Genomic DNA, 25972 nt, shown 5'->3' with positions numbered 1-25972 from the left:
GATTCTTCATTTAAGAGAGAGACTGCAATTTCCCAATGTCTTGTTAATCAAAAGAGCAGCTCAAGGAAATCTTCCTTTAAGAGAGAAAGAGATCGTAAAATTTTCAACGGCCACTAAACAAGATGTGAAAAATGAGAGGAAGCTGCAAGAATGGAGTTTGAAAGTTTTACATAGAGACAACCAAACAGCCCAAGGTAGTCTTCATTAAAGGGAGAGAGACTGCACAGCTTTCCAAATGTTACTGAACAGAATGCTAAAAATTAATAGCAGCCCTAGGTAATCTTTATTTAAGAGAGGGACAGAGAGAAGAACTTTAAAAAGTCATTGAACAAGATCTTAAAATTGACAGAGAAAGTTACATATGGGCTTCAAGAGAAAGAGAGAATATCATCGGTATTTTGAGAAGCGGCAATGCATGTCCATCTGGAGAGAGAGAAAGAAACCCACATGTAGCTAAAGAATGCGGTAAACCATGAAATCTAGAGGGAGACACAGAAAGTTACATGAATGGAAGAGAAATTTACACGACTGTAGTCTGCAAGTTTTACAAGGAGACAAAAAACAACAGCCCAAGCGATTCTTCATTTAAGAGAGAGACTGCAATTTCCCAATGTCTTGTTAATCAAAAGAGCAGCTCAAGGAAATCTTCCTTTAAGAGAGAAAGAGATCGTAAAATTTTCAACGGCCACTAAACAAGATGTGAAAAATGAGAGGAAGCTGCAAGAATGGAGTTTGAAAGTTTTACATAGAGACAACCAAACAGCCCAAGGTAGTCTTCATTAAAGGGAGAGAGACTGCACAGCTTTCCAAATGTTACTGAACAGAATGCTAAAAATTAATAGCAGCCCTGGGTAATCTTTATTTAAGAGAGGGACAGAGAGAAGAACTTTAAAAAGTCATTGAACAAGATCTTAAAATTGACAGAGAAAGTTACATATGGGCTTCAAGAGAAAGAGAGAATATCATCGGTATTTTGAGAAGCGGCAATGCATGTCCATCTGGAGAGAGAGAAAGAAACCCACATGTAGCTAAAGAATGCGGTAAACCATGAAATCTAGAGGGAGACACAGAAAGTTACATGAATGGAAGAGAGAGCAATAAAATATGGGCTTCAATATAAAGATAGAAGATCATCGGTATTTTGAGAAGCAGTAATGTATGTTCATCTAGTGAGAGAGAGAAAGCAACCCACACGTAGCTAAAAAAGGTGTAAACCATATAATCGAGAGAGAGATAGAGAAAGTTACATGAATGTAACAGAGAAACCCTACCTCGTGGAACTCCCGTAGCCAGGAAGAAGCTCGCAACGATTCCCGTAGCCAAGAAGAAGCCCTTCTCCCTCGCGCCCTTTCTTCCTCCTTCTCCACCATCTGCTTCTCCTTCGTCACCTTTCTCAGCTCTCTCCCGGGTGACTCACATTGGGTGGGCTAAAATCTTTCTTTCTTCAAATCGCGCTGTGACGTGGAATCCACGTGACTGCCACGTGGATTCCGCCTTGGTGGACTCCGCCGGAACTCCACCTGGCAGCCACGTAGACTCCATGTCACAGGCTGCGGATTAAATGGGACTTCGAGCTGTGTCGCGGCAAAAAAAAAGTAAGGGCTGTAACTCAAATTTTCGAAAAAGTTCGGGCCACACCGTGATATAACCCCAAATAAATAAATATGAAATTTTACTAAGGAAAACGAAACCCAAATTACAGTAGAATTTCCCCTGAGCCAAAACAATTTTTATTGAGAATGTTTGCATTTATTTCACAATGATATGAATTGTTGATGTCATTATGTATATTTGAATGGTTGATTTCTATTTATTTTAGATCTTATGAACTTATAAGAGCTGCCTACGTGGTACGTGGATATGTATAAAGTGCGACAAATTATTTTTAATTATTGTACAATTATCTATACCAATTTTTAAAGATCTTTTACTAGCGGTCGTCATGCCGACATCATCCATAAAGTTTTGGGGTGTAATATATTAATTCCAGAGCCAAGTTATGTTGACATTTTTCCTTTATTTTCCAAAAAATAAAGGAAAAATGAATCATGAATCTCATGGAATATTACCTAAAAGAGCAACTTCTGATTAGAATATTCTCTGAATTTATGACCCACAATAAATGCAGTAGATATTTTTTAATTATTGGGAATATTAATAATATTAAATAAAAACATATTCCTTTATATCACCGTTACTCGAAATGGAACTCCCGCCATAAACGTCCCTTTCACGCCTTCATAACGACCTTTCGTCTTCGTGCGAGATCTCGCTGACCGTCAGATCCCTCTCGGAGAATCTGGACCGTCCATTGCGAGTGAGGACAATTTAAGCAACGCTGTCCCTAACGTGTCCACTACCTCGCTATCCCTTCCCAGCCAGTCCAGAGCGGATCACGTTAAACACAAACGAACAACTGCGGAGCAGGGGACCGCAACACTATAAATACCGCCCGCAACAAAATTTCAATTTTCGAGCTTGTCTTCGTCTTCCTCGAGCTTGGAGAGTGCGCTAGGGTTTGCTCGAGGTCCTGCCATGGCGAAGGAGCGATTTCGCTTTGCACTAGTTCTTGCTGCTGTTATTCTGCTGATGGAGTCGGCGGCCATGGCGATGGCGCAATCGAGATGTGCGATGAGGAGCTTTTCCTCTAACAAGAGGTTGTACTCTCTCTGCAGCAATCTTCCCGAGCTCGGATCTACGCTTCAATGGAGTCAGGACGCGAATTCCTCTCTCCTTCACTTGGCGTTTTCCGCTTCTCCTGCTGCTTCCAGTGGATGGATATCGTGGGGAATCAACCCTGACGGCCTCGCCATGATCGGCACGCAGGCGCTCCTCGCATTTCGATCCTCGAACGGCTCCATGGACGTCGGCACGTACAATATCAGCGCTTACCGGATCCGCAAGTCGGAGATCGGTTATCGAGTCTCGGATTTGGGCGCGGAGTATGGAACGGATGGCGTGATGACGATATTCGCCACCTTGGAGCTTCCGACGGGGACTTCGATGGTGAACCAGGTATGGCAGGTCGGTCCGGGGGTTGCGGATGGGGTCCCGGTTAAGCACTCTTTCGATCCGGCGAACTTGGCGGCTAGATCCACGCTGGATCTTGCGGCCGGAGGGATTTCATCACGCCCCAGCCGTTCGAGGATCCGCAAGGCAAATGTGAGAATGCTGCCTCCGATTTCTTCTTCTAGATCGCTAGATTTCTTGTTTTCTTCCCCACTTCCGGTTCAGAACACCCGCAATAACGAGTCTTAATGAACCCGTGCGCCGTTACCGTTGACGGTGACGAAATCAAATCCTCATCATCGTCATCGATATTCGTCTGGCGGAGGATGACGCTAACCCAAACCTCATCGTCTAAGGTCGATTTTCCTGATGATTTTCGTCATCCTTGTCATCGTTGAGAGGACGCGGATGACGATTTCTTCATTAAAATTATTTTAATGATCATTGACAGCGATGATGTCTTACCGTCAACCGTTTATCATCTTAAAATCGTTTGTATCGTTGGCATTAAGACGACGATGTTTTGATTAAAATTGCTGAAGTCATGGTTGACGGTGATGGATGCTTCTTTAAAATTATTTTAATGATGATTGACAGCGATGGATGTCTTACCGTCAACTGTCTATCATCTTAAAATCGTTAGTATCGTTGGCGTTAAGATGACATTGTTTTGATTAAAATTGTAGAAGGCATGGTTGACGGTGATGGATGATGCAAACCGTTAACCACCATCCCATTACCGTCAACCGTATACTGTCATCGTTGAGAATCGATGACGTTGACGCGTTTTGACGGTTGACTTTGACGTGATCCGAATTTGTTTAACAATTGAATGAGATATTGTCCTGCAGACTCACGGGATCCTGAATGCAATTGGGTGGGGAATCTTGATCCCAATCGGAGCCATCATTGCGAGGTACTTGAGGGCCTTCGAGGCCGCTGACCCCGCCTGGTTCTACCTCCATGCCGCGTGCCAAGTCTCCGGCTACTCTGTGGGTGTCGCTGGCTGGGCTACCGGCCTCGATCTTGGGAACGAGTCTAAAGGGATCCAGCGAACCACGCATCGCGCCATCGGCATCGCTGTCTTCTGCCTCGCCTCTCTCCAGGTAAGCCAGCCAGCCGACCAACCAACTTAACCTTCATCCCCTAGCTCAGTGATAAATTCAATATCGTCATCGTCGTAAACGTCAACCATGACGAAGATGTTGACCACTTTTGAATGGACGTGGTGCAAAGGAAGCTTGCTGCCGGGTGTCAATATCAGTCCTAAATCATGATCAAATTTAAGAAAAGAAGCTTTACCGCGCCATCGTCGCATCATTGCTGTCATTGTTATTGCTATTGTTATCGTCAACATTGTTATCGCTGTCGTCGTCATCATCATTGCTGTTATTGTTGTCATTGCCATCACTATCGTGGTTGTCTTATCATCATCGTCACCATTGCTGTAATTGTTATTGTTGTCATTATCGTCACTATCATCATTATCATTTTTGTTGTCATCTTATCATGTTTTTTGTCATATTCATTATCATCATCTTTTTTCTTGTGTTATCATTATCATCATTGCTGTCATTGTCATCATCATTACTATCGTCGTCATTATTATCATTATTGCCGTCATCGTCATCCTCATCCTCTTCATCATCCTGATCATCATCATTATCTTATCGTCACTGTCATCTTCATCATCATTATCTCGTCGTCACTGTCATCTCCATCATCATTGTCGTCGACATCGTCGGGATCATCATCATCATCATTGTCATCGGGATCATCATCATCATCATCATCATCATCATCATCGTCCTCGTCAGTACTGTCAGTACCCTCATCATCGTCATTGTCGGGATCATTGTCAGCATCATCATCATCATCGTCAGTACTGTCAATATTGTCAGTACCGTCATCATCATCATCGTCATCAGTATTCTCAGTATTGTCAGTACCGTCATCATCATAATCATCATCATCACCATCAGTATCATCATCATCGTCGTTGTCAGTATCGTCAGCATCATAATCATCATCATCGCCATCAGTATCATCATCATCTTCGTTGTCAGTATCGTCAGCATCATCATCATCATCATCGCCATCAGTATCATCATCATCTTCGTCGTCGTCAGTATCATCATCATCATCGTCGGTATCGTCATCATCATATTCGTCAGTATCTTCATCATCATCATCGTCGTCGTCGTCAGTATCATCATCATTATCATCATCATCAGTATCAGCATCATCAACATCATCATCATTCCGCAACGGGAACTGACGGGAGGAGGGGTGGTGACAGATACTGGCGCTGTTGTGGAGGCCGGGGAAGAATCACAAGCTGCGGGTGTGGTGGAACGCGTACCACCACGGGGTGGGGTACGCGGTGATCGCGCTGGGGATAGTGAACATCTTCAGGGGCTTCTCCATCTTGAAGCCCCCCCAGGCCTGGAAGACGGCCTACGTCGCCGTCGTCGCCTCCCTCGGCGCCCTCGCCCTCTCCCTCGAGCTTCTCACCTGGGCCCTCTTCTTCCTCCGCCGCCGCCGCTCCAACAAGCCCCCCCTTTCCTCTTCGCTCTGACGCTAATCTCCAAGGTACGCTCCTCCTCTTCATGCCTGCCATTATACTGTTCACATACTTATAGTTTATATGTTTCTTATCAAGATTAAATGTCCCGCCGTCTTAGCTCAGCCGGTAGAGCGCGTGGCTTTTAACCACGTGGTCGTGGGTTCGATTCCCACAGACGGCGCGCTATTTTTTTCCCTCCTTTTTTTCAAGGAAAACGTGAGCGTCTTCCTTAATTTCCTCGCATGATGATTAATATTAGCTTGCTAGGATAACGTAGAAGTTAGCATAATTAACTTTGAGGATGATATGTGGAGATAGCCGACGTTTCCCTTTATTGTTTTCTTGGGGAATGATTGTAGTAAGCTGTAGTAGTTTTTTCGACGATTAACAATAATTTTATGTGTTGTTCTGACAAAAATTTAATTGAGACTTTTAACTATAATTTTATATCTTTTGCCTCCTTTTTAAGGAAAACGTTAGCGTCTTCCTTAATTTTCTTGGAGGATGATGAAAATTAACTTGTTAGGATAACGTAGAAGTTAGCATAATTAACTTTGAGGATGATATGTGGGGATAGCCGACGTTTTCCTTCATAGTTTTCTTGGAGAATGGTTGTAGTAAACTGTGGTAGTTTTTTCGACGATTAACAATAATTTTATGTGTTGTTCTGACAAAAATTTAATTGAGACTTTTAACGTTAATGTTGAAGAAGATATAAATATGGATATATTATTCAGAGATGACATTTTTCTTGGAGGATAATAGTATAAGAATGAGATTGTTTTTGTGACGATTATTGATAACTTCTTGCAAGGCTCTCTCTTTAGTTGTTAAAGGATACAACTTGGATAATTTCTTCATTGTTATATTCTATAACACATATTTACCAAATCTGTAGGGCCTACATATTTACTGTATAGTTATATAACCCAGGGGGTTACACCTTCTCAATAACTTTAAAATTGTTCTCCATAATTTTTAGAAAGATATACAAATGTATATAGTGTACCTTAATTTATATGGACCAGTTTTTGTGGGGCCAACACATTTTGCTATTATATAACTTTCAAAATTTTTTATCAGCAAGTTCAGTAAGGTGTTATAGACATTTTACTTTAAACACATGTCAATCATAGACTAGTTTTTCTGGGGCCAATACTGCTTACTATGACATATATCTAAACTTTTTATTTACTAGATTTAAGGAATATATACTTGTTATTGTGTTCTATATCAAATATAGTTACAAAAATTAGATTAATATAGCCAGTTTTGTCGGGCCAGTGCTACTTTCTATTATTATATCTTTTGATTTGGTTTGAGACACATCTCTATTTTTTGGATGATAATGAATCCTTATTACTCATTATTATGTTCTACGTCAACTTAATTTATCCATTCAATAATTGACATATAATTCTTTACTAGCGCCAAGACTGATAGGTAGAATTATAAATTTTATTTATTTTATATTGTCGTTTATAACTTTTGGTTAGAGATAGGGATTGATATACTTCATTGCCATGTTCTATACGAAACATATTTATCAATTCTACAATTGAAACGGATTAATTTATGCAAGATAATTTCTGCGCTTCTTTGTTCTCAGCACAAGCTCAGCATCAATGAGTTGAGACAAAGCTTAAAATATCTCTAAAATGTTATCGCGTTTTTTATTATATTCTTAGACAGTTTATATACTCTATAAAGATATACAAAATGTTCAACATTTTTATCATACCAAACATAGTAAACGCACAATCCCCAATTTCATTATAGTTGTTGGCTATGACATTCAAGAATAAAGTGTATAATACTGCATTATCACCCTTCTTTCTTTTCACCATGAAATATCACAGAGCATCACAGTCTAGATTTGGAAGTTGACATCCTCTACAAAGACTGGAGATCCAAATTTTCAACATTTCAATCATGACACTTCAGAGGTCTAGTTGTAGTTCTAGTGTGCTACATGAATAGAAAATGATATATGTTAAGGCAAGTCAACCACTCACTATGTGGCCTGTTCAAGATGATGTCAAACGCCAAACATTAACCATCAAGTAGTCTCAATTTACTCATAAAAATATAGAGAGACCAAGAGGGATATGAAATTAAGACGACCAAAACAGAATCACAATGATAACAGCTCTCCAAATGGCGGCTAAAAAACCAAAAGTACTAAACCAAATCAAACAGAGCTCATAAACCGTACCGTAATAGGGTCATCTGCATACGGCATGGGACGAATGACGAATGAAGACGACTTCACCACGAGAAGATATAGCCATAAGACGAGGACGACAATTCTTCATCATCCACATGTATTCATCATCCCTATAACCTTACTGACCTTCTCCCTTGAATGCTGACAGAGGTGGGGTCTCTGAATTCTCCCATGTTGCCATGGATGAGCCATACCGGCCGCCTTTGACGGCGTCGGCGGCGGCGGTGAGCGATTCAAGTTCAACCAACTCGTCCGGCGTGAGCCCCACCGAGACGGCGCCGATGTTCTGGTCCAGGTTCTCTATCTTGGTGGTGCCCGGGATGGGGCAGACGTCACTGCCCTGGTGGTGAACCCAAGCCAGGGACAGCTGCGCCGGCGTGCAGCCCTTGCGCTCGGCCATGGCTTGCACCTTCTCGAACACCAGAGCATTCGTGCTGAGATTCTCGGGCTGAAACCTCGGCAGCATCTGCTCGATCAACCAGAATCCATCTTTAGAAATATACTTTTTAAAACAGATTTGATGATCTAGTAATATATACCACATACTGTAGACAAGCAAACATATAGTTATGAACAATGAGTAGGAGATGGATAAACAAGCAGATGCGATGGGTGAGTAGTATAGTTCTGGAGCGTCCCGGACGTGGACAATGGACGGGACGGGACGAATTTCGTCCCGTCTAACATCCAGAGTAAGTTCAGGGACGAAGGATGGGATGGTTTTTCGTCCAACGACAAAAAAACCGTCCCGTCCAATCATACCAGGACGGTTTTTCGTCCCGCCCAGTCCTCCCAGCATGAATTTTCGTCCCGAAATTCATCCGGGACGAAAAAAACCTATTTTATATTTTTAATATATTAAATAAAATTTTCAATTTTTTAGGGAATTACTGAGGAGATAGAATGCAAAGGGACATATGTACACTTATTTCTGAGTGGCGCCATTTGCACGCACGTAAAAATATAGGGACTTTGATGCAAATTGTCATTGCGAGGCCACGTGGCAACATCTCAACCGTCGGATGTGAATCCGGCGGTTTTCTGTCCAGATTCGTCCGTCCATCGTCTGAGACCTCTGGAGGGATGGTTTTTTCGTGCCGAAATTCGTCCATATCCTTGGACGGGACGATTTTTTCGTCCCGGGACGAAAAAATCGTCCCGTCCGCGTCCCTGCACTTTAGTGAGTAGAATTCATTGAGATACACGAATAGATCTGTCACATAGATGTAGATAGACATGAAGATATACAGAGAAATAGAGGGTGTAGGTGGTGGACAGAGTTGGCATGAAATATCAAAAGGTTGGATGGATAAATTGCACAAATACGTGTTTGATCGGCAGATTAATTATGAACAATGAGTAGGTAAGAGATATAGATAGACAAAAATGGATATTTAACCCCATTAAGAGAGGAAGGCAGACAGATGAGATACATCGACTGATAAAAAAGAGTTGGAGTATATAGATTGTTGGAAATTGCCATGTACAAAATTAGTTGAGATTAAGTTCAAAATAGAGAGAGAGATATATTAATATCAGAACGTAGAAAGAAGAGAGAAAAAGATAGTCTGCAATTATTACAACAAGGAGTGGCGCAGACTAGAGCCGATAAAGATGATAAATGATGGGGATTTCTTCTTTTGAAAGAAGCTGAATGATGGGGATGAAGATGAATGATCGAGTCTGACCTTGCAAAAGTACAGAATTAGTTGAGATTAAGTTCAAGATAGAGAGAGAGAAAAAGATAGTCTGCAATTATTACAACAACGAGTGGCGATGACTAGAGTCGATAAAGATGATAAATGACGGGGATTTCTTCTTTTGAAAGAAGATGAATGATCGAGTCTGACCTTGCGAAAGTCTTGATCTGACAATTGGTTGACCATGTCAGGGCCATAGGAGAAGAATCCCCTACCCAGGGGGCTATAGGCCACGATCCCAATCCCGAGCTCTCTGCTTGAAACATGGACCCAGGTTAAAGGAAAATGATTGATTAAAAAATAAATAAGGAGGACCGAAAGTATAGATGAAATGCAGGTATTATAATCAACCTGCACGTGGGAATGATGTCTTTTTCCACATCTCTGCTCCAGAGAGACCATTCGAGCTGCACTGCAGTGATGGGATGCACGGCGTGCGCCCTCCGGATTGTGGATGCACATGCTTCTGATAGACCAATGTACTTGATCTTCCCCTCTTCCACCAGCTTCTTCAGTTCCCCCATCTTATTCAACAAAGACTGAAGGTTAGTATTCCTATTTCCATCTATTTCAATCCTAGTTCATTAGAAAAGTGATTTTTGAACAAAATTTAAACATATATTGGCTTTCTAAAATAAATGTAGGACAAGAATGGACACAGGATATGTGATTTTTCAACTAGGGTTTGGAATTTTTCAGGATGATGACTATAGTCAATGATGAATCATGATTGCCTTTGTTATACACACTGATCATAACCGTCATCATTTCATTTTGGTCATTTCCATTCATCCACAATATCAAAAAACAGACTTCTCACCAAGAGGATGAATGGATGATAACAAATCATCATTCTCAGTCGTCTCATTATCATCATGACATTCGACAAATTCTTCCTGTAATTGTCCCATACCACAAACATACAATAACAAATTGGTGACAATGATGATAATTTTTCATCATCTGCCAACCTGATCATATTTTAGACATACATAGAACACATTCGTTTCATTCCTTTTATCATTTTAAAGGGAGTGAGTGGTCTATAGACAAATGGACTATGATATGGACAAATGCATTAGATGGTTCGACAATATATTTTTCAACACCTAGGCATGTGGCTGCAGATGGTCTAAAAAGGTATAGGAATCCTTTTTAAACATAGGCAGTATGATCTGATATAATGTTTGTCTACATGTTATGAAGATTCAGGGAGAATGTAAAACTACAAGTGGGATAGAGTAGAGGCCAAATATATTTTTTGCTGGAAATTAAATGTTATTCAGCATTGACAGGGTCTTCAACGTTATGTCCTCTTCAGGCCTCTGTCAACAACCAGCAAAATCAAAACTCCAAAACTTCAAATGGCGGGAGAAAAAAAAGTCAAGAACAACCAATTTTAACGATAATGTACTCGAACTGAAGCTCTTTTGCTCATTAAGAAGCAGCAGAAAAAAAAACCCTCCAGTCTGCTGGGCCATTAACTAAATCAAAACTACCAAACTTTAAATGGAGAGTAAAAAATCAGTGAAGAACAAGCAATTGACACAACAATTCCACGACAAGTCCTTTTGCTTTATAAGAAACAACAGAAAAACTTCCTTCACCGACCCAGAAAAATCTCCCCTTCAAATTGACCTTTGATATACAATCCAAACCGTAAACAACATTTAATTCATTAAGATATACCCTGATCATCAAGTAATAAAAAATGGGCGGATTATAAAATTATGAATAATAGATAAATGAAATTGCTTTCAATTTAATTTAGAGACCGTCATATCGGTTCAATGATTCTTCTGATGTCCCATGGAAATTATTTGGCATGCAAGAACTCAAGAATTCACAACCAAAATCGAAACCACAAAAAGGCATAATCAATCGGATTTCTAGTATCGACCCAGTGCTGATTGCACAAAATCAATAAAATCCCCAAAATCGAACCCCCAAACTTCTAACAGAGGATGAAAAACCAGTCAAGAATTAGCCGATAACCACAACAATGAAATCACAGCAAAATTCTTACACTACAGACAACCATAAAAACTTTAAACGCCCCGAAACTTCAAATGGAAATTCAAAAAATCTGTCAAAAAAAAAGTCACTCAAAACAACAACCAATTTGAACGAAAACAAACTCAATTTGAAGCCCCTTTGCTTGATCACCGCTCACTTTGACCTCAATCGAAACTCCAGTATCGACTCAGTGCTAACAACAGAAATCAATACAGTCCCCAATAGAACCCCCAAAATTCTAACAGAGGATAAAAAGTCGACAAAAATAAAAAACGAACTCGAATTAAACACTATTTTTGGCTATGAAAATCATCAAAACCCTGACCCCCAAAACTTCAAATGGAAATCAGTAAAAAAAAAATCTTTCAAAACAACAAAAACGAACTCAAGTAGAAGCCCCTTCGCTCGATCACCACTCACCGTGACCTCAATCGGAACTCTAGTATCAACCCGGTGCTGATAATACAAATCAATACAATCCAGCCCAAGCCGGCGCAAGCTCGCCTCGCAGGCCTCCCTGACATAGCCCGGATCGCCCCGCACCTCTCTCGTCCCATCATCACAATACTTGATCCCAAATTTCGTGGCGATCTCGACAATCCCCTTCAACCCGCCTTCCCGGATGGCCTTCCCGATCAAAATCTCGTTGGTAAATGGCCCGTAGATGTCTGAAGTGTCGAGAAAGGAGACGCCTTGGCGAACGGCGTGGAGGATAAGATCGATCATCTGGGATTCGGGCTTGGGGGGGCCGTAGAAGGAGGACATGCCCATGCAACCCAGCCCCTGGGCGGAGACTTGGAGGCCTTGCGATCCGAGCTTGATCCGGCGGAGGCCCTTTGAGCTGGATTCCGCCATGGATTGGATTCGAGCTTCTCGTGGGGGAGGACTCTGGGGCTGCCATTGGCGTTGTTCTTGAGGGGATTGATTGATCGTTGGAGGTGGTGGGTAGGTGGAGATTGCGGTGGATCGCGACGGGATCGAACTGTGTCAGAGGTTGAAATTGGAATTCTGGGCAATTGGGCAAAGGGGTTCTCTCACAGTGTGCCCCGAACTTTTTCGAAAATTTGAGTTACAGCCCTTACTTTTTTTTTGCCGCGACACAGCCCGAAGTCCCATTTAATCCGCAGCCTGTGACATGGAGTCTACGTGGCTGCCAGGTGGAGTTCCGGCGGAGTCCACCAAGGCGGAATCCACGTGGCAGCCACGTGGATTCCACGTCACAGCGCGATTTGAAGAAAGAAAGATTTTAGCCCACCCAATGTGAGTCACCCGGGAGAGAGCTGAGAAAGGTGACGAAGGAGAAGCAGATGGTGGAGAAGGAGGAAGAAAGGGCGCGAGGGAGAAGGGCTTCTTCTTGGCTACGGGAATCGTTGCGAGCTTCTTCCTGGCTACGGGAGTTCCACGAGGTAGGGTTTCTCTGTTACATTCATGTAACTTTCTCTATCTCTCTCTAGATTTCATGGTTTACACCTTTTTTAGCTACGTGTGGGTTGCTTTCTCTCTCTCTCTAGATGGACATACATTACTGCTTCTCAAAATACCGATGATCTTCTATCTTTATATTGAAGCCCATATTTTATTGCTCTCTCTTCCATTCATGTAACTTTTTGTGTCTCCCTCTAGATTTCATGGTTTACCGCATTCTTTAGCTACATGTGGGTTTCTTTCTCTCTCTCCAGATGGACATGCATTGCCGCTTCTCAACATACCGATGATATTCTCTCTTTCTCTTGAAGCCCATATGTAACTTTCTCTGTCAATTTTAAGATCTTGTTCAATGACTTTTTAAAGTTCTTCTCTCTGTCCCTCTCTTAAATAAAGATTACCCATGGCTGCTATTAATTTTTAGCATTCTGTTCAGTAACATTTGGAAAGCTGTGCAGTCTCTCTCCCTTTAATGAAGACTACCTTGGGCTGTTTGGTTGTCTCTATGTAAAACTTTCAAACTCCATTCTTGCAGCTTCCTCTCATTTTTCACATCTTGTTTAGTGGCCGTTGAAAATTTTACGATCTCTTTCTCTCTTAAAGGAAGATTTCCTTGAGCTGCTCTTTTGATTAACAAGACATTGGGAAATTGCAGTCTCTCTCTTAAATGAAGAATCGCTTGGGCTGTTGTTTTTTGTCTCCGTGTAAAACTTGCAGACTACAGTCGTGTAAATTTATCTATCAGTTTTGACATCTTGTTCAATGACATTTGGATAATTTTAGTCTCTCTCTCTCTTCATCGAAGATTATTTATGACTGTTACTTTTGCCTTCATGTAGAACTTTCACACTCCACTCATGTGACTTTCTCTATCAGTTTAAACATTTCATACAATGGCATTTCGAAATTTCAGTTCCTCTCTGCCATAAATGATGTTTACGGTGAGCTGCGTTTTTTGACTCGGTGTAAAAGTTAACTTTCTCTGTCTTCTTTTCATCTTACCATGTTTATTTTTTTAATTTGTGTCGTTCTCTCTCTTGCATTCGTATAAGTTATATCTCCCGCATTTCCTTTCTCTCGCTTGGGATAAATGTTTTGAGTTCACTCAGTGCAATTCTCTCTTATTATGTGTATCATTATTCTCTCTCTCTCTATTTATAGCTCTGGTCTGAATAAGATTATTTTCATCACAAAGATGTTGGTGTTTCTCTATTGATCACGGAGTATATGCTTTTTCTTTCTCATACCTTTTGTTGAGTACAAGAAGTGTGATCCCTATTTAATTTATTTTGAATTTGTTTTGCTTTCTGTTATGAAAAATATGAAGAGTTGTCCTCTTCTCATCATAGTCATCTATTTTTTGCGCTTTTAGGCGTTCTTCTCTTCTTCGACAGTGGACGCTTGGATTCAAGTAATGTAAGATTTTATTATCTCTATTTTTCCTGCACGTCTTATAATTTTAATTTTTAATTATTTCCAATGTTATTTGAGATATATTTGTACATCGCGATACTAACCCTCTTTGCGTTGATGATTCAAATTATATTTAAAATTGGTAATGTACTTTTTTTGGCGTTGAACTCTCTACAGAGTTATAAATATGTCTGTGGGTTGTATAATCTTTTTATAAAACCTGCATGACGAAAATTTATGGTGTTAACGCATGTTCTATTACTATTTACCATCCGTCACTTAACATGGCCGATGAAGAGTGCAAGGTGTTCGGTTCTGAGTATAATAGCGATGATGACTCAGAATATGATATCTGTAAGGAAGTTGAGGAACGTGACGTGTATTTAAGTGCACCAGACGAATATTACAGTGAGGAATGGAATGACGAATTGGTAGATCATAGCGAGTATGACGATTCAGAGGATGATATGTTAACCCCCGATGGTACCGATGACGATGATGAAAATCGAAGGTACAGATACAGGGGCAATACGTATGATCCGAGATGCCCCACTGAGAGTTTTATATTTCAAGTGGGCATGAAGTTTGAATCGGCGTCGCAATTTAGGGCAGCTGTGAAGGACCACGCTATTTGGAACGGATTCAACATCACTTTTCTGAGGTCCGGTGACCGGAAAGTGGAGGTTGTCTGCAAAGGAAACTGTCCGTGGAGGATATATGCTAGTTTGGATGCTAGGAGAGGGGCGTTTGTTGTGAGAACGCTTAGTGATACTCATATGGGTAGCAGGACGCCGAGGAATAGCCAAGCTGATTATCAGGTTGCGAAACACTTCTTGGAGAAAAGTCGAATGAATTTGGATATGAAGGTGACAGATATGATGCGGGAAATAAATGATCTGTTCGGAATCACTGTTTCAAAACAAACATGTTATAGAGCCAGAGCCGAGGCGCGCACGAAGCTTCTAGGAACATTGGACGACCATTACCACATGCTTCCCGCATATGTTGCCGAGTTGAAGAGGGTAAATAGGCGTGGTACTTTTGAGCTGGTTCTCGATAGAGCGACCCCAGATTCCTTGGTTAGGTTTAAGAGGCTCTACATATGTTTCGATTCGATAGCAAGAGGGTTCCTTGAAGGCTGTAGACGAGTCATTGGAATGGACGGATGTTTTTTGAAGACCGAACTGAAAGGCCAACTATTGAGTGTTGTCGGCAAGGACGGGAATAATCAAATGTTCCCCATCGCCTGGGCGGTAGTTGAAGGTGAAAATCAATCTTCGTGGACGTGGTTTATTCAGCTACTGATGAATGATCTAGGAATGGTGGACGGAAATGGCTGGACGATTATTAGCGATCAGCAGAAGGTACTTAATTTATTTCTTTGGACTCTTATCGCTTACTGTCAAACACGTGTAGTACATTAATAGATGTGTACCGTCTAACATTGTGCAGGGACTGGAGAACGCAGTGTCCTCCTTATTGCCCAACGAGGAGCATAGGAATTGTGCTCGGCATATCTACGCGAATTGGAAGAAGAAAGGACATTCCACGGCATTTTTGAAGAACTTATTTTGAAAAGCTGCGAAGGCCACCACGCACGAAGATTTCCAACGGCTGATGAGGAGATGAGCAGTGTGAACCACAAGCGCGCAAGACTTCCAAGATATAGGTATAAAGAAGTTTTGCAGGCGTACATTAATGAGGACAGAAGGTGTGAGGTGATCGACAACAACATTTGCGAGTGCTTCAACAACTACATCATGCAGGCCAGGTCTAAGCCAATCATCGACATGCTGGAGGAAGTCAGAGGTGCAGTAATGCAGAGGGTAGCAAAAAAAAGGGAGTTGTTTTCAAATAGAACTGATACGTTATGCCCTCGGATAAGGAGGTGGTCAAGAGAACAAGAAGAAGTCTAGGAGATGCACTCTTAGGCATGCAGGGAAGTATCAATTCGAGGTCACAGACTTGGGAAGCAGGTTTGTGGTCGATGTACTTCACATAACATGTAGTTGCGGATATTGGGAGTTAAGGGGCATTCCATGCCCCCATGCTATATGTTGCATTCATTGGGTCAAAGAGGACCCCGTCATTTTTGTCAGTGAATGGTTCAAGAAAGACGTATACCAACTAGCTTACACTTATGGTATCCCGCCAATGAATAGCAAAAACCTATGGAGTGAAGTTGATGGGAGCTATGTATTCCCTCCTCTTGTGAGGAGACAACTTGGAAGGCCCAAGCTGAAGAGGAGGATTGACGTCGCTGAGAAAGAACCCACGGTACATAGATTGTCGAGGAGAGGCCTGCACATGGCGTGCTCCCTCTGCCACCAAGTTGGGCATAATCGGAAGACATGTACCCAACCAAAAATGGAAGCTGGAGGCCAAGTACAGTTTCAATTTTATGTCTAACTTTGTTTACATGTGTCATCGTTTTTTTCGAACGTTAACCAGTTAACTTGTTTCACTAATCATGCAGGGATCTCAAGAAGCTACATATCTGCCAATTGTCGAAGACCATCGGCGGTGAAGTTGCAATGCCTGAAACACAACGCGCTCAAGCTTATTAATCGCTCGCCCTAAACAAACATTTGTAGAACAGGATTCAGTTCTCGGATGATGATACGAACTTTGTTATCCAATTCCACAGAATTCTCGTTCATGTTCGCCGTTCTGAATCGCCGTTGATTAATCCATGCATTTCGGTACTTATTCGTCCTTCCTGTTCGCCCTTCTTCTTCGTCGTGGCCCATGTTTTCACAGTAAAACAATAGGTTCTTACGAACTAAATCGGCCAGTGTCATGCCTACTTATAGTACGTATTCTCCAATAAACCAAGAAATTGTCTTCCAATAAAACATATTTCATTATGTTCCTCGCGACCTTAAAATTGAGTCACAGAATAGAATATAATTCACAAGTCTGCGAAAATGATACGTCCTCATTCACAATTCGATACAAGTGATCCATCATGCTTGCGAGATGTTGGCAAAATTGATATGGCCTCATTGAACGCCCGGGGCACATCAAAGGGGGCGGGCAGGGTCGAGCCAAGCAGTCCACCTCCGGGCCACCTCCGGTCCGTGCTGGGTCAACCTCCAGGCATGGTCGAGCTGCATGCTCCCCGTCATTAGCTCTCTGATAAGCCGATAAGCTGCATGCTCCCCATCATTTCAATGCCTCCTTCACCGTCCCCTGCTCTCACCCAACAAGAACATATTTTAAATTCAAATTGCCAATCAAGAATAATGTTTAACTTTATTGAAATGCTGTTTATTAATAATAAACGCATGGTGCAATATAGTTGTTCGTCTCACCTGGCACAGAATGCAGCCCGGCTGTGGGGAACTCAGTCTCCTACGTTGGAGTTTTTTATCTGTGGGGAACACAGAATCCAGCCAACTCACTTGCTTTTCTTGCCTGGAAATTTCGGTATCAACCGAGATAGGAAATTTGAAATATGTTTTTCAATAAATTCTCAAACGACATAGGTGCATATCTAAAAGCGTTAAATGAAAGAGAATAAAATAAAGGCAGGTTCACATCTGTAGGAGGAAAAATAATGTTCAACTGTAATGCGCCTTGGCCAGATCCTGGGGCTGTAAAATTTCAATAGCAGAACTAAGTTATCGTTCATCGACCAGCTCAGAAATCTGCGACTGGAGAAAATCCTTAGTGACACTGCTCAAATAAAGATGAGATTTCAGAATCTCAATCAGATGTACATCATCAGTCGTCTGGGAAAGGCAGGAGAAGTTATTTTGAGGTGTTTCTCCTTTTTTGATTGATTCTGCTTTCTTCTGGAGGGCTTGGCGTTCCTCAAGGTAATTTCTAGCAACAACATCTTCAAAGGTGCTCGACAAACCATGGGAGATTTATGATATTTCTTTTGCCTATATTGCTGCAACTGAATAGAAATGAGGATTAAAAATGAGAAAAATAGCATGAAATATCCGTAAAGAGCAAGAAATTGATGCTTGGAACAATGAAAAAGCAACATGAAAGGGAATTGGGGCAAGAAAAACCTTCTTCCGTCCGGCGGCTAATAGATCTATCGTGTTCTTCTTTCTTTCCATTAGATCTTGCAGCATAGGCCAAGAGGGAACCGGGGGGTCAACGATACAATCCTCACAAGAATCTGCTCTGCAAAGAGACCCACCAATTAAAGAAGCAAGAAATTGAATCCTGAAGCAGCCTAAATCCATGACGACCGCAAGAGAAAAGGCACAGATCTACCAAGAGAAAAGGCGACGCGGAAAGAAGGCGTCAAACCTAGGACGAATCAAACTAAGAAGCAAAACAGTCAAAGATGAATCTGTTCATCAACAGATCCATCCGCCGGATAACTGTACTGCTTAAAATAAATCTTGATTCAAATCACAAGAAACCAAATTTCCAACAGAATTTGACAAAAAAGCATATGAAAACAAATTCGCTGCGTCTGGAGAATTGATTTCTTGGCAAATTGAAGACAATGCTCCGATCCGCGGGAATTCTTCTTCCCCCCCCTTCTCCTTCATGCGAGAGTTCTACAGAGAGAGAGATTGAAATTTGAGATCTAGTCAGTCCGCAGTCTACCATCACTCGTGGATCAAAGCAAAAAAGAATCGGCGAGGAAGAAGAATTGAAGATCAAATTTCAATGAACCCTAGAACAGCAAGCGCAAATGAACGAATGGGTATGGAAGAGCATGAATTTAGCTCGCCCATCTCCTCTTTATCCCAGGGCACCTCCGTGGCCTGAGAGCAGGCGTTGATGACGGTGTTGTAGGTGAGGACCGTCGGCGCGACAGAGTAGGGCGGCCGCTTCAGCCGATCGAGGAGGAGAGGCGAGGCGTGCTGCACGATTCCGGCGCTGACGGCATTGATCAGCGCAGAAGCCCCTTCTCCCTCGCGCCCTTTCTTCCTCCTTCTCCACCGTCTCCTTCTCCTTCGTCGCCTTTCTCAGCTCTCTCCCGGGTGACTCACATTGGGCGGGCTAAAATCTTTCTTTCTTCAAATCGCGTTGTGACGTGGAATCCACGTGGCTGCCACGTGGATTCCGCCTAGGTGGATTCCGCCGGAACTCCACCTGGCAGCCACGTAGACTCCACGTCATAGGCTGCGGACCAAATGGGACTTCGGGCTGTGTCGCGGCAAAAAAAAGTAAGGGCTGTAACTCGAATTTTTGAAAAAGTTCGGGCCACACCGTGATATAACCCCTTGGGCAAATGGGCAAATGGGCAATTGGGCAAGGGAGAGATAGATGGATAGATCGATTGATGGATATATGTTTCTATACATAGAGAGAGAGAGGGTAGAGAGAGTGAAAGAAGAGAGAGAAAGAGAGAGTGAGAGATGGAGAGAAGAGAGAAAGAGAGAGAAGAGAGTGAGAGATAGAGAGAGGGACAGAAGAATGAAAGAGAGAGAAATAGAGAGAGATAGAGAGAGGGAGAGAAGAGAGAAAGGGGGAGAAAGAGAGAGTGAGAGATAGAGAGAGGGACAGAAGAGTGAAAGAGAGAGAAAGAGAGAGTGAGAGATAGAGAGAGGGACAGAAGAGTGAAAGAGAGAGAAAGAGAGTGAGAGATAGAGAGAGGGACAGAAGTGTGAAAGAGAGAGAAAGAGAGAGTCAGAGATAGAGAGAGGGACAGAAGAGTGAAAGAGAGAGAAGGAGAGATAGAGGGAGGGACAGAAGAGAGAAAGAGAGAGTGAGAGAAGAGAGAGAAAAAGAGAGAGTGAGAGATAGAGAGGGAGAGAAGAGAGAAAGAGAGAGAGAGAGAGAAAGAGAGAAAGAGATAGAGAGAAAGAGAGATTGAGAGAAGAGAGAAAGAGAGAGAGAGAGAAAGAGAGAAAGAGATAGAGAGAAAGAGAGATTGAGAGAAGAGAGAAAGAGAGAGAGAGAAAGAGAGAAAGAGAGAAAGAAAGAAAGAGAGAAAGAGAGAAAGAAAGAAAGAGAGAAAGAGAGAAAGAGAGAAAGAGAGAAAGAGAGGTTCAGAGAACAGAGAAAGAGAGAAAGAGATAGAGAGAAAGAGAGATTGAGAGAAGAGAGAAAGAGAGAAAGAGATAGAGAGAAAGAGATAGAGAGAAAGAGAGATTGAGAGAAGAGAGAGAGAGAGAGAAAGAGAGAAAGAGATAGAGAGAAAGAGAGTGAGAGATAGAGAGAGGGAGAGAAGAGAGAAAGAGAGAAAGAGAGAGTGAGAAAAGAGAGAAAGAGATAGAGAGAAAGAGAGTGAGAGATAGAGAGAGGGAGAGAAGAGAGAAAGGAGAGAGAGAGTGAGAGATAGATAGAGAGAGAGAGTGAGAGAGAGAGAGAGAGTCACTAAACTTATTTCTCTCTCTCTCTTGTGGTGCATGGTGCCGGGATGAAGTGGGAGAATCGAAATAAGATGCTGGGCATCGAGCAAGGGAGACTGGGAGAGAGTGAGAAGAGAGAGAAAGAAGAGACAGAGAGAGAAAGGTTTCTCCGTAAAATAATTTTAGCGAATTTTGCCTTTCTCTCTCTTCGCTGAGAAAACAGGAAAAACTCTCTCTCTCTCTCTCTCTCTCCTTTCTCTCTCTTGAGGTGGATGGCGCCTGGATGAACTGAGAGAGTCGGAGTAAGATGCTGGGCATTGGGCAAAGAGAGAAAGAGTGAAAGAAGAGAGAGAGAGAGATTTCTCCGTAAAATAAGTTTAGTGAATTTTGTCTTCCTCTCTTTTCGTTTTTTACCTCTTTCTCTTCGCTAAGAAGACAAGGAAAGCTCTCTCTTTGATGAGGAAACATGGAAACCTATCTCTCTCTCTCTTCTTTCTCTCTCTAGCTTGGCTGAGAAAACAAGGAAACCTCTCTCTTCTCTGAGAAAACAAGGAAACTCTTTATTTCTTCTTCCTCTCTCTTTCTCACATAAATGAATTAATAATGGTGGATACTGAATTGAGTGTTGTGGACCCTGAACATCTGACTTTGACATTATTCCATCTTTAACATTAACTTTGATTTTCACTGTCCTTCATCATAAAAACCATGAATTATACTGGGCCAGATTAATCTGCCATTAAATTTATATTCTCAAATCCGTTTAGAAATCAAGAATTCAAACCAAAAAATTAAACTAATACTCTTGATTGAATGACTTTCAATCTCCTGCAACTCGGCAAAGTCATAATGACAAAATAGAAGAAATATGCAAATTAATCTCCACGCAAAATTCATCATCAATCAAGTAGAAACCATCAAAAACATGAAACCTTGTCGAAATCTCAGATTTTTGGCCGTTCCATTCCTCTTTATTATAATGAAATTATTTCCTCATTAATATGCAGGATGTTTTGTCGATGTAACCCTCTGGAGAGTCAGTCGTCTGGTCAAGTTCTTGCATGTTAAGGGCCTATTTCACATTTACCATTTAATCCATTCATGAATGGACTATAAGAAAAAAATAACACAAGAATATTGAGAATATGAGCATCCAATCATAGTTAATTATTGAATGCCCATGAAGAATCAGATTAAAAAAAAAACAAAAATGCGCTCAAATATCATCGGCCCTTCTTCAGCAATGCGTCACAGAGCTTGGCCGCATCGGAGCAGAATCCCATGTTATGAGCTCTCACGATGTCGGCGCCGCCAAGAATTCCGGTCGTGACGGCCGCCACGGTCACTGCATCTCTCTCTTTCGGATCGACCCGGCCGCAGATCTCCCCCAAGAATCTCTTCCTCGAGGGACCGACAAGCAGTGGCCCATGTGAAGCAGCCAGGCTTCTCTTCCCAAGCTCCTCTCTGATCCTGGGCAGGCCCATGAGAATCTCAAGATTCTGCTCTGTCGTTTTCGAGAATCCTATTCCCGGATCGATGATCAGATTCCATGCAGGAATCCCTGAAATCTCTGCTTTACTTATCCTTTGACCCAGCTCAGAGGCCACTTCTCTGCATACATCATCATATCTGATGTTCTCCCCTTCCTGCATGGTTGAAGGGTCCCCCCTCATGTGCATGGCTACGTAAGGCACGTCGAGCCCGGCGACGACGTCGAACATCTTTGGGTCAATCTGCCCGGCTGACACGTCGTTGACCATGTGGGCCCCGCTGTTAACAGCCTCCGAGGCAACTTCTGAGTAGAAAGTGTCCACAGAGAGGAGAACCTTCTTCTCTTCGAGCTCCGGGACTCTCTGAAAAGCGGCCTCGACGACGGGGAGGAGTCGGTCAAGCTCTTCGTCGACAGAGACTCTTCGGGCTTTCGGGCGGGTTGACTGGGCTCCGAGGTCAACCATGTCGGCGCCCTCCGATACCAGCCGTCTGATCTGGGAGACGGCAGAGTCCACTGAATTGAACTCTCCACCGTCGCTGAAGCTGTCTTGGGTGAGATTGACCACACCCATCAAATGCGTCTTCTTTGACCATTCCCACAAGCGGTTTCTCTCTCCTCCTCCATTGGGCAGAGGTAGAACTCTCTTCAGGCCATCGGAACCCACCGTTGACTCGCCACCAAGCCTGTTCCAAGCCTCGAAGACTCCGCCGTCAAACCCCGAAAGGGAGTGCCACGTGGCAGTAACATCACTATCTACATAAGAACCAAGGAGATCAACTACGGGGGCGAGGACGAATGGCCTCTCCCAGATCCTCTGGTGAGGAACAGTCAACGCTTCCGAAGAAATCTTCAGCCTTCCATAAAACAAGATATCGAGATCAATTGGCCGAGGGCCGTACCGTATTCCGCCCCCTTTCCGGCCCAAATCTTTTTCTATCTTCTTGAGAACTGCCAAAAGTTCATGTGGGGAAAGCTTGGTGATCCCCCTGACGGCTGAATTTAGAAAATTGGGCTGATTTGTCACATAGGCAGGCTCTGATTCATATAAGCATGCATGTCTTGTGATGTGAATGCCGGATTCTCTCATGAAATGCAATGCATCCTCGAAGTGCTTCAGTCTGTCGCCCACGTTGCTTCCCAGGGCAATTACTACTTCGTGTTCTGGATTGTGCACCTCCACCACCGTGTTTTCAGCAGATGAGTGAAGTAGGGCCGATCGAGATCCTGTGGGGAAAGATAGATACATAGGTTGATGGAGAGAGAGAGATAAAGATAGATAGATACATAAACAGACAAAGAGAGAGATGGATAGATAGAGAGATAAAGATAGATAGATACATAGACAGACAAAGAGAGAGATGGATAGATAGAGAGATAAAGATATAGATTGATAACTAGAGATACAGATGGATAGGTATATAGAGATATAAAGCGATAGATAGAGAGAGATAGATATATATATTGATAGATAGAGAGATAATGACAGAAAATATAGATTATATCAATCAAGCGAGAAAGAGATATACAGAGATAGATAGAGAGATGAAGACAAAAAAATGGATTTATGGGTCGAGAGAGAAAGAGAGATGGATAGATATATGCATAGAGAGAAAAAGGGATAGCTAAAGAAAGAAAGATGAATAGATATATGAATAGAGAGATTTTTTTGTATGCTGAGTGAACAATTTTCAAAATATTTCAGATCAAGGATAAAATACAATACTAACCGAAGATGGAGCTCCATGAAGGAGGATGGCTAATGAAGTAATTTTTCTTTCTTCTTAATTGCTTCAGCTCTTGGAGAGAGATGGGCCGGATGTGCTTAAATATTTTCATATGTTCAAGATGTTGAATAAACAGCTCGTGGAAACAGAAACTCACTCCACAATTTTTTTTCCTCGATCAAAGTTATTAAATGCAAGTTTGATAAAACAGCGCATCTTCACGGTCATAAATATCGCACAATCATAAAACCGCAAGTAATGTTCTGCAGAGAGATAAAATAGGAGCATTAAAACAAAACACTCTAGCCATACTTGAAATCATCAAATTCTTCCATCACAAGAGTGCTGAATGAGGAAAAATAGAAAACCAACCAAAGTTGTCTGAAGCTACAGTAAGGTTGAAGAGATTGGCGTCAAGTTATTTTCATTTTCAAAGTGGAATTCATCATTTAGGGAATAGCAGAGAAGCAATGCCCATCTTTTCTTTATCATCCATCATTCTCAAGCTTCATTCTCTGGTACAAGAACATAAATAAACAGATAAATCAAACGCAATTTTACTCTCTGTAAGCTTTAAAAACGGTTATCAGTTAAATTTTCGCTTCGTTCCTTTATCAGGTAAAGCTTTAAAAACAGTTGAATTCAGACGGGCTGTCGAATTCGATAGCCCGTCTGAATTCTTGGAATTAGCCTAAGTTTGATCTCAACTCACATTGAGAAGAAGATTAAACGCAAAAGGGTGAAAGAACAGATTTACCTGGAACATTCCCTTGAAATGAGAAACGGAAAAAATATGCGACTTCCCTTCTGCAACAAGAGTCAGGGAGGTCACAGAATCGAATTATATAGGGGAACGGGGTAAAGAAGAACAGCTACTCCTGGGTTTATCACGAACTGGGTTTCCTCCGTTGAATGGAAAACAGTCGAAAACTTCAATCAAAATGATCTTGCAAGGAGAAACCCATGTTCAGATTTTTCTCAAATAAAAGAAAACCATTGTTCAGATTTCAATCCGGATCTTACGACAAGCCTACCTGCGTATCTCTACACGTTGCGCCACGTCCTCCGGTGCATTATCCATAACTTTAACAAGTGAAAATTTTAAGTGGCGATTCACCTCAAACGCGTATATCTATTGGATAAGAAGCCAATCTGCTTATTAACTTATATTAAGTGAAAGTAGGTTTTGTTGAAATATTACTTGCATTACAGAATGAAAAATGTCCAAATATTATTGGATCTTATAAGAGAGTAAAAACTGTCCAAGGGTGAGAATTTAGTCCCTCTATCTATAACCCAAAACAGTATAGTAATACAGGTAGGGAATGACAATCGTTATCCGTCACGTCACATGTCAAGGTGATGGCAAGGTGACGGTGACAAAATTGGGGGCCCATGACGGTGACGGTGACGAATGACGAACTGAGCGTAACGGTAAAGTGACGGCGACATGACGGTGACGGAGGGCCTCAGACGAGTGACGTGACGGGATGGCCGTCACGGATGAGGGCCGTGACGGTTTTTTAAAAATGACCCAAAAAAGCTTAAAAATCGTTAGATTTAAGCTTTTTGGCGGCTGAGATTTTGCCACGTGGTGTCGTTAACTTGATTTCTTGGCATTTTACAGAAAAGTCCCTTCATAAATTTGCGAGCGCAAAAGGATGTCATCCAAAGATAATTGGAGATATGCCCCTCCAATTCTCTCCTCCGCATGGTTGTTTTTCCCGTCACATGTGATGGTGATGCTGTCCGGTGACGGGGATGTGACGGGGATGCCGCAAACCATGACGGTGACGCGAATGTGACAGATTTATTTGAAATCCTAGGACGTGTGACGGGACAGTGACATGATGAAACTTTCATCACGTCACCGTCCGTCACGGATCGTCATCCATCCCGTCACGTCTGGGGCGTCACGTCCGGGACGTGTCGTTCAGTAAATACAGGGCATGAGATGGTTGTATTTGGGGAAGCCACAGTCCTGTCTCAGTTCTTGTTTAACAAAAACCTAAACCTAGACCTGAATTTGGTCTGGTCTCATTCAGGTTGACTATTCAATGTGAAAGTCAAGGTCAATCTTGAAGCATAATTTAAGTGAATTTTAGAAAATATTTTAAGTCAAAATTAGAAA

The 25972-nt window shown here is 42.1% G+C and overlaps 3 protein-coding genes and 1 non-coding gene across 10 annotated transcripts; 2 read left to right on the top strand and 2 right to left on the bottom strand.

Annotated features, from left to right (window-relative positions):
• The first annotated feature begins 2470 nt into the window (after positions 1-2470).
• LOC144711367 (cytochrome b561 and DOMON domain-containing protein At3g25290-like) lies at positions 2471-5771 on the top strand. Of its 2 annotated transcripts, XM_078585356.1 has the most exons (4): positions 2471-3162; positions 3861-4115; positions 5309-5601; positions 5672-5771. In XM_078585356.1, exons 1-3 carry the CDS (start codon positions 2536-2538, stop codon positions 5585-5587), a joined length of 1161 nt encoding a protein of 386 aa, XP_078441482.1. In that variant the 5' UTR covers positions 2471-2535; the 3' UTR covers positions 5588-5601; positions 5672-5771. The 2 variants fall into 2 exon arrangements, with proteins under 2 accessions (XP_078441482.1, XP_078441481.1); XM_078585355.1 differs by having other exon boundaries at positions 5309-5683.
• Positions 5684-5756, top strand: TRNAK-UUU (transfer RNA lysine (anticodon UUU)). The gene has a single exon. It is a non-coding gene; the product is annotated as a tRNA-Lys (tRNA).
• Positions 5772-7627: 1856 nt separating the features above from the next.
• On the bottom strand, positions 7628-12505 carry LOC144711369 (putative aldo-keto reductase 2). Of its 2 annotated transcripts, none has more exons than XM_078585357.1 (4): positions 11939-12497; positions 9854-10026; positions 9653-9755; positions 7628-8268 (listed from the first exon to the last, which is right to left on the bottom strand). In XM_078585357.1, the coding sequence occupies exons 1-4, from the start codon at positions 12371-12373 to the stop codon at positions 7921-7923; spliced, it is 1059 nt and encodes a 352-aa protein (XP_078441483.1). In that variant the 5' UTR covers positions 12374-12497; the 3' UTR covers positions 7628-7920. The 2 variants fall into 2 exon arrangements, with proteins under 2 accessions (XP_078441483.1, XP_078441484.1); XM_078585358.1 differs by lacking the exon at positions 7628-8268 and adding an exon at positions 8675-8977 and having other exon boundaries at positions 11939-12505.
• A 9233-nt stretch (positions 12506-21738) lies between these two features.
• Positions 21739-24936, bottom strand: LOC144710968 (folate synthesis bifunctional protein, mitochondrial-like). 5 transcript variants are annotated; one of them, XM_078584840.1, is made up of 6 exons: positions 24876-24931; positions 24718-24787; positions 24599-24648; positions 24214-24356; positions 23845-24104; positions 21739-23341 (listed from the first exon to the last, which is right to left on the bottom strand). In XM_078584840.1, exons 5-6 carry the CDS (start codon positions 23951-23953, stop codon positions 21849-21851), a joined length of 1602 nt encoding a protein of 533 aa, XP_078440966.1. In that variant the 5' UTR covers positions 23954-24104; positions 24214-24356; positions 24599-24648; positions 24718-24787; positions 24876-24931; the 3' UTR covers positions 21739-21848. The 5 variants fall into 5 exon arrangements, with proteins under 5 accessions (XP_078440966.1, XP_078440967.1, XP_078440968.1 ...); XM_078584841.1 differs by lacking the exon at positions 24718-24787 and having other exon boundaries at positions 24876-24936; XM_078584842.1 differs by lacking the exon at positions 24214-24356.
• Between the last annotated feature and the right edge of the window lie 1036 nt (positions 24937-25972).

The sequence above is a fragment of the Wolffia australiana genome, chromosome 13, assembly GCF_029677425.1.
Source record: "Wolffia australiana isolate 7733 chromosome 13, ASM2967742v1".
NCBI lineage: Eukaryota > Viridiplantae > Streptophyta > Magnoliopsida > Alismatales > Araceae > Wolffia > Wolffia australiana.
The sequence above is the reverse complement of the archived record's forward strand: the minus strand, read 5'-3'. Positions and strand labels throughout refer to the sequence as shown.

Bases quoted from the DNA above. Each gene is read 5' to 3' on its own strand.
- LOC144710968 (XM_078584841.1), bottom strand. From the start codon at position 23,953: ATGAAAATATTTAAGCACATCCGGCCCATCTCTCTCCAAGAGCTGAAG. The intron at 23,342-23,844 runs GTTAGTATTGTA...CTTTCCCCACAG, and splicing joins TTCATGGAGCTCCATCTTCG to GATCTCGATCGGCCCTACTT.
- LOC144711369 (XM_078585357.1), bottom strand. From the start codon at position 12,373: ATGGCGGAATCCAGCTCAAAGGGCCTCCGCCGGATCAAGCTCGGATCG. The intron at 10,027-11,938 runs GTGAGTGGTGAT...TTGTTGAATAAG, and splicing joins GAGTTCCGATTGAGGTCACG to ATGGGGGAACTGAAGAAGCT. The intron at 8,269-9,652 runs GTCAGACTCGAT...TTGATCGAGCAG, and splicing joins CAGATCAAGACTTTCGCAAG to ATGCTGCCGAGGTTTCAGCC.
- LOC144711367 (XM_078585356.1), top strand. From the start codon at position 2,536: ATGGCGAAGGAGCGATTTCGCTTTGCACTAGTTCTTGCTGCTGTTATT. The intron at 3,163-3,860 runs GTGAGAATGCTG...ATTGTCCTGCAG, and splicing joins CGAGGATCCGCAAGGCAAAT to ACTCACGGGATCCTGAATGC. The intron at 4,116-5,308 runs GTAAGCCAGCCA...GGGTGGTGACAG, and splicing joins TCTGCCTCGCCTCTCTCCAG to ATACTGGCGCTGTTGTGGAG.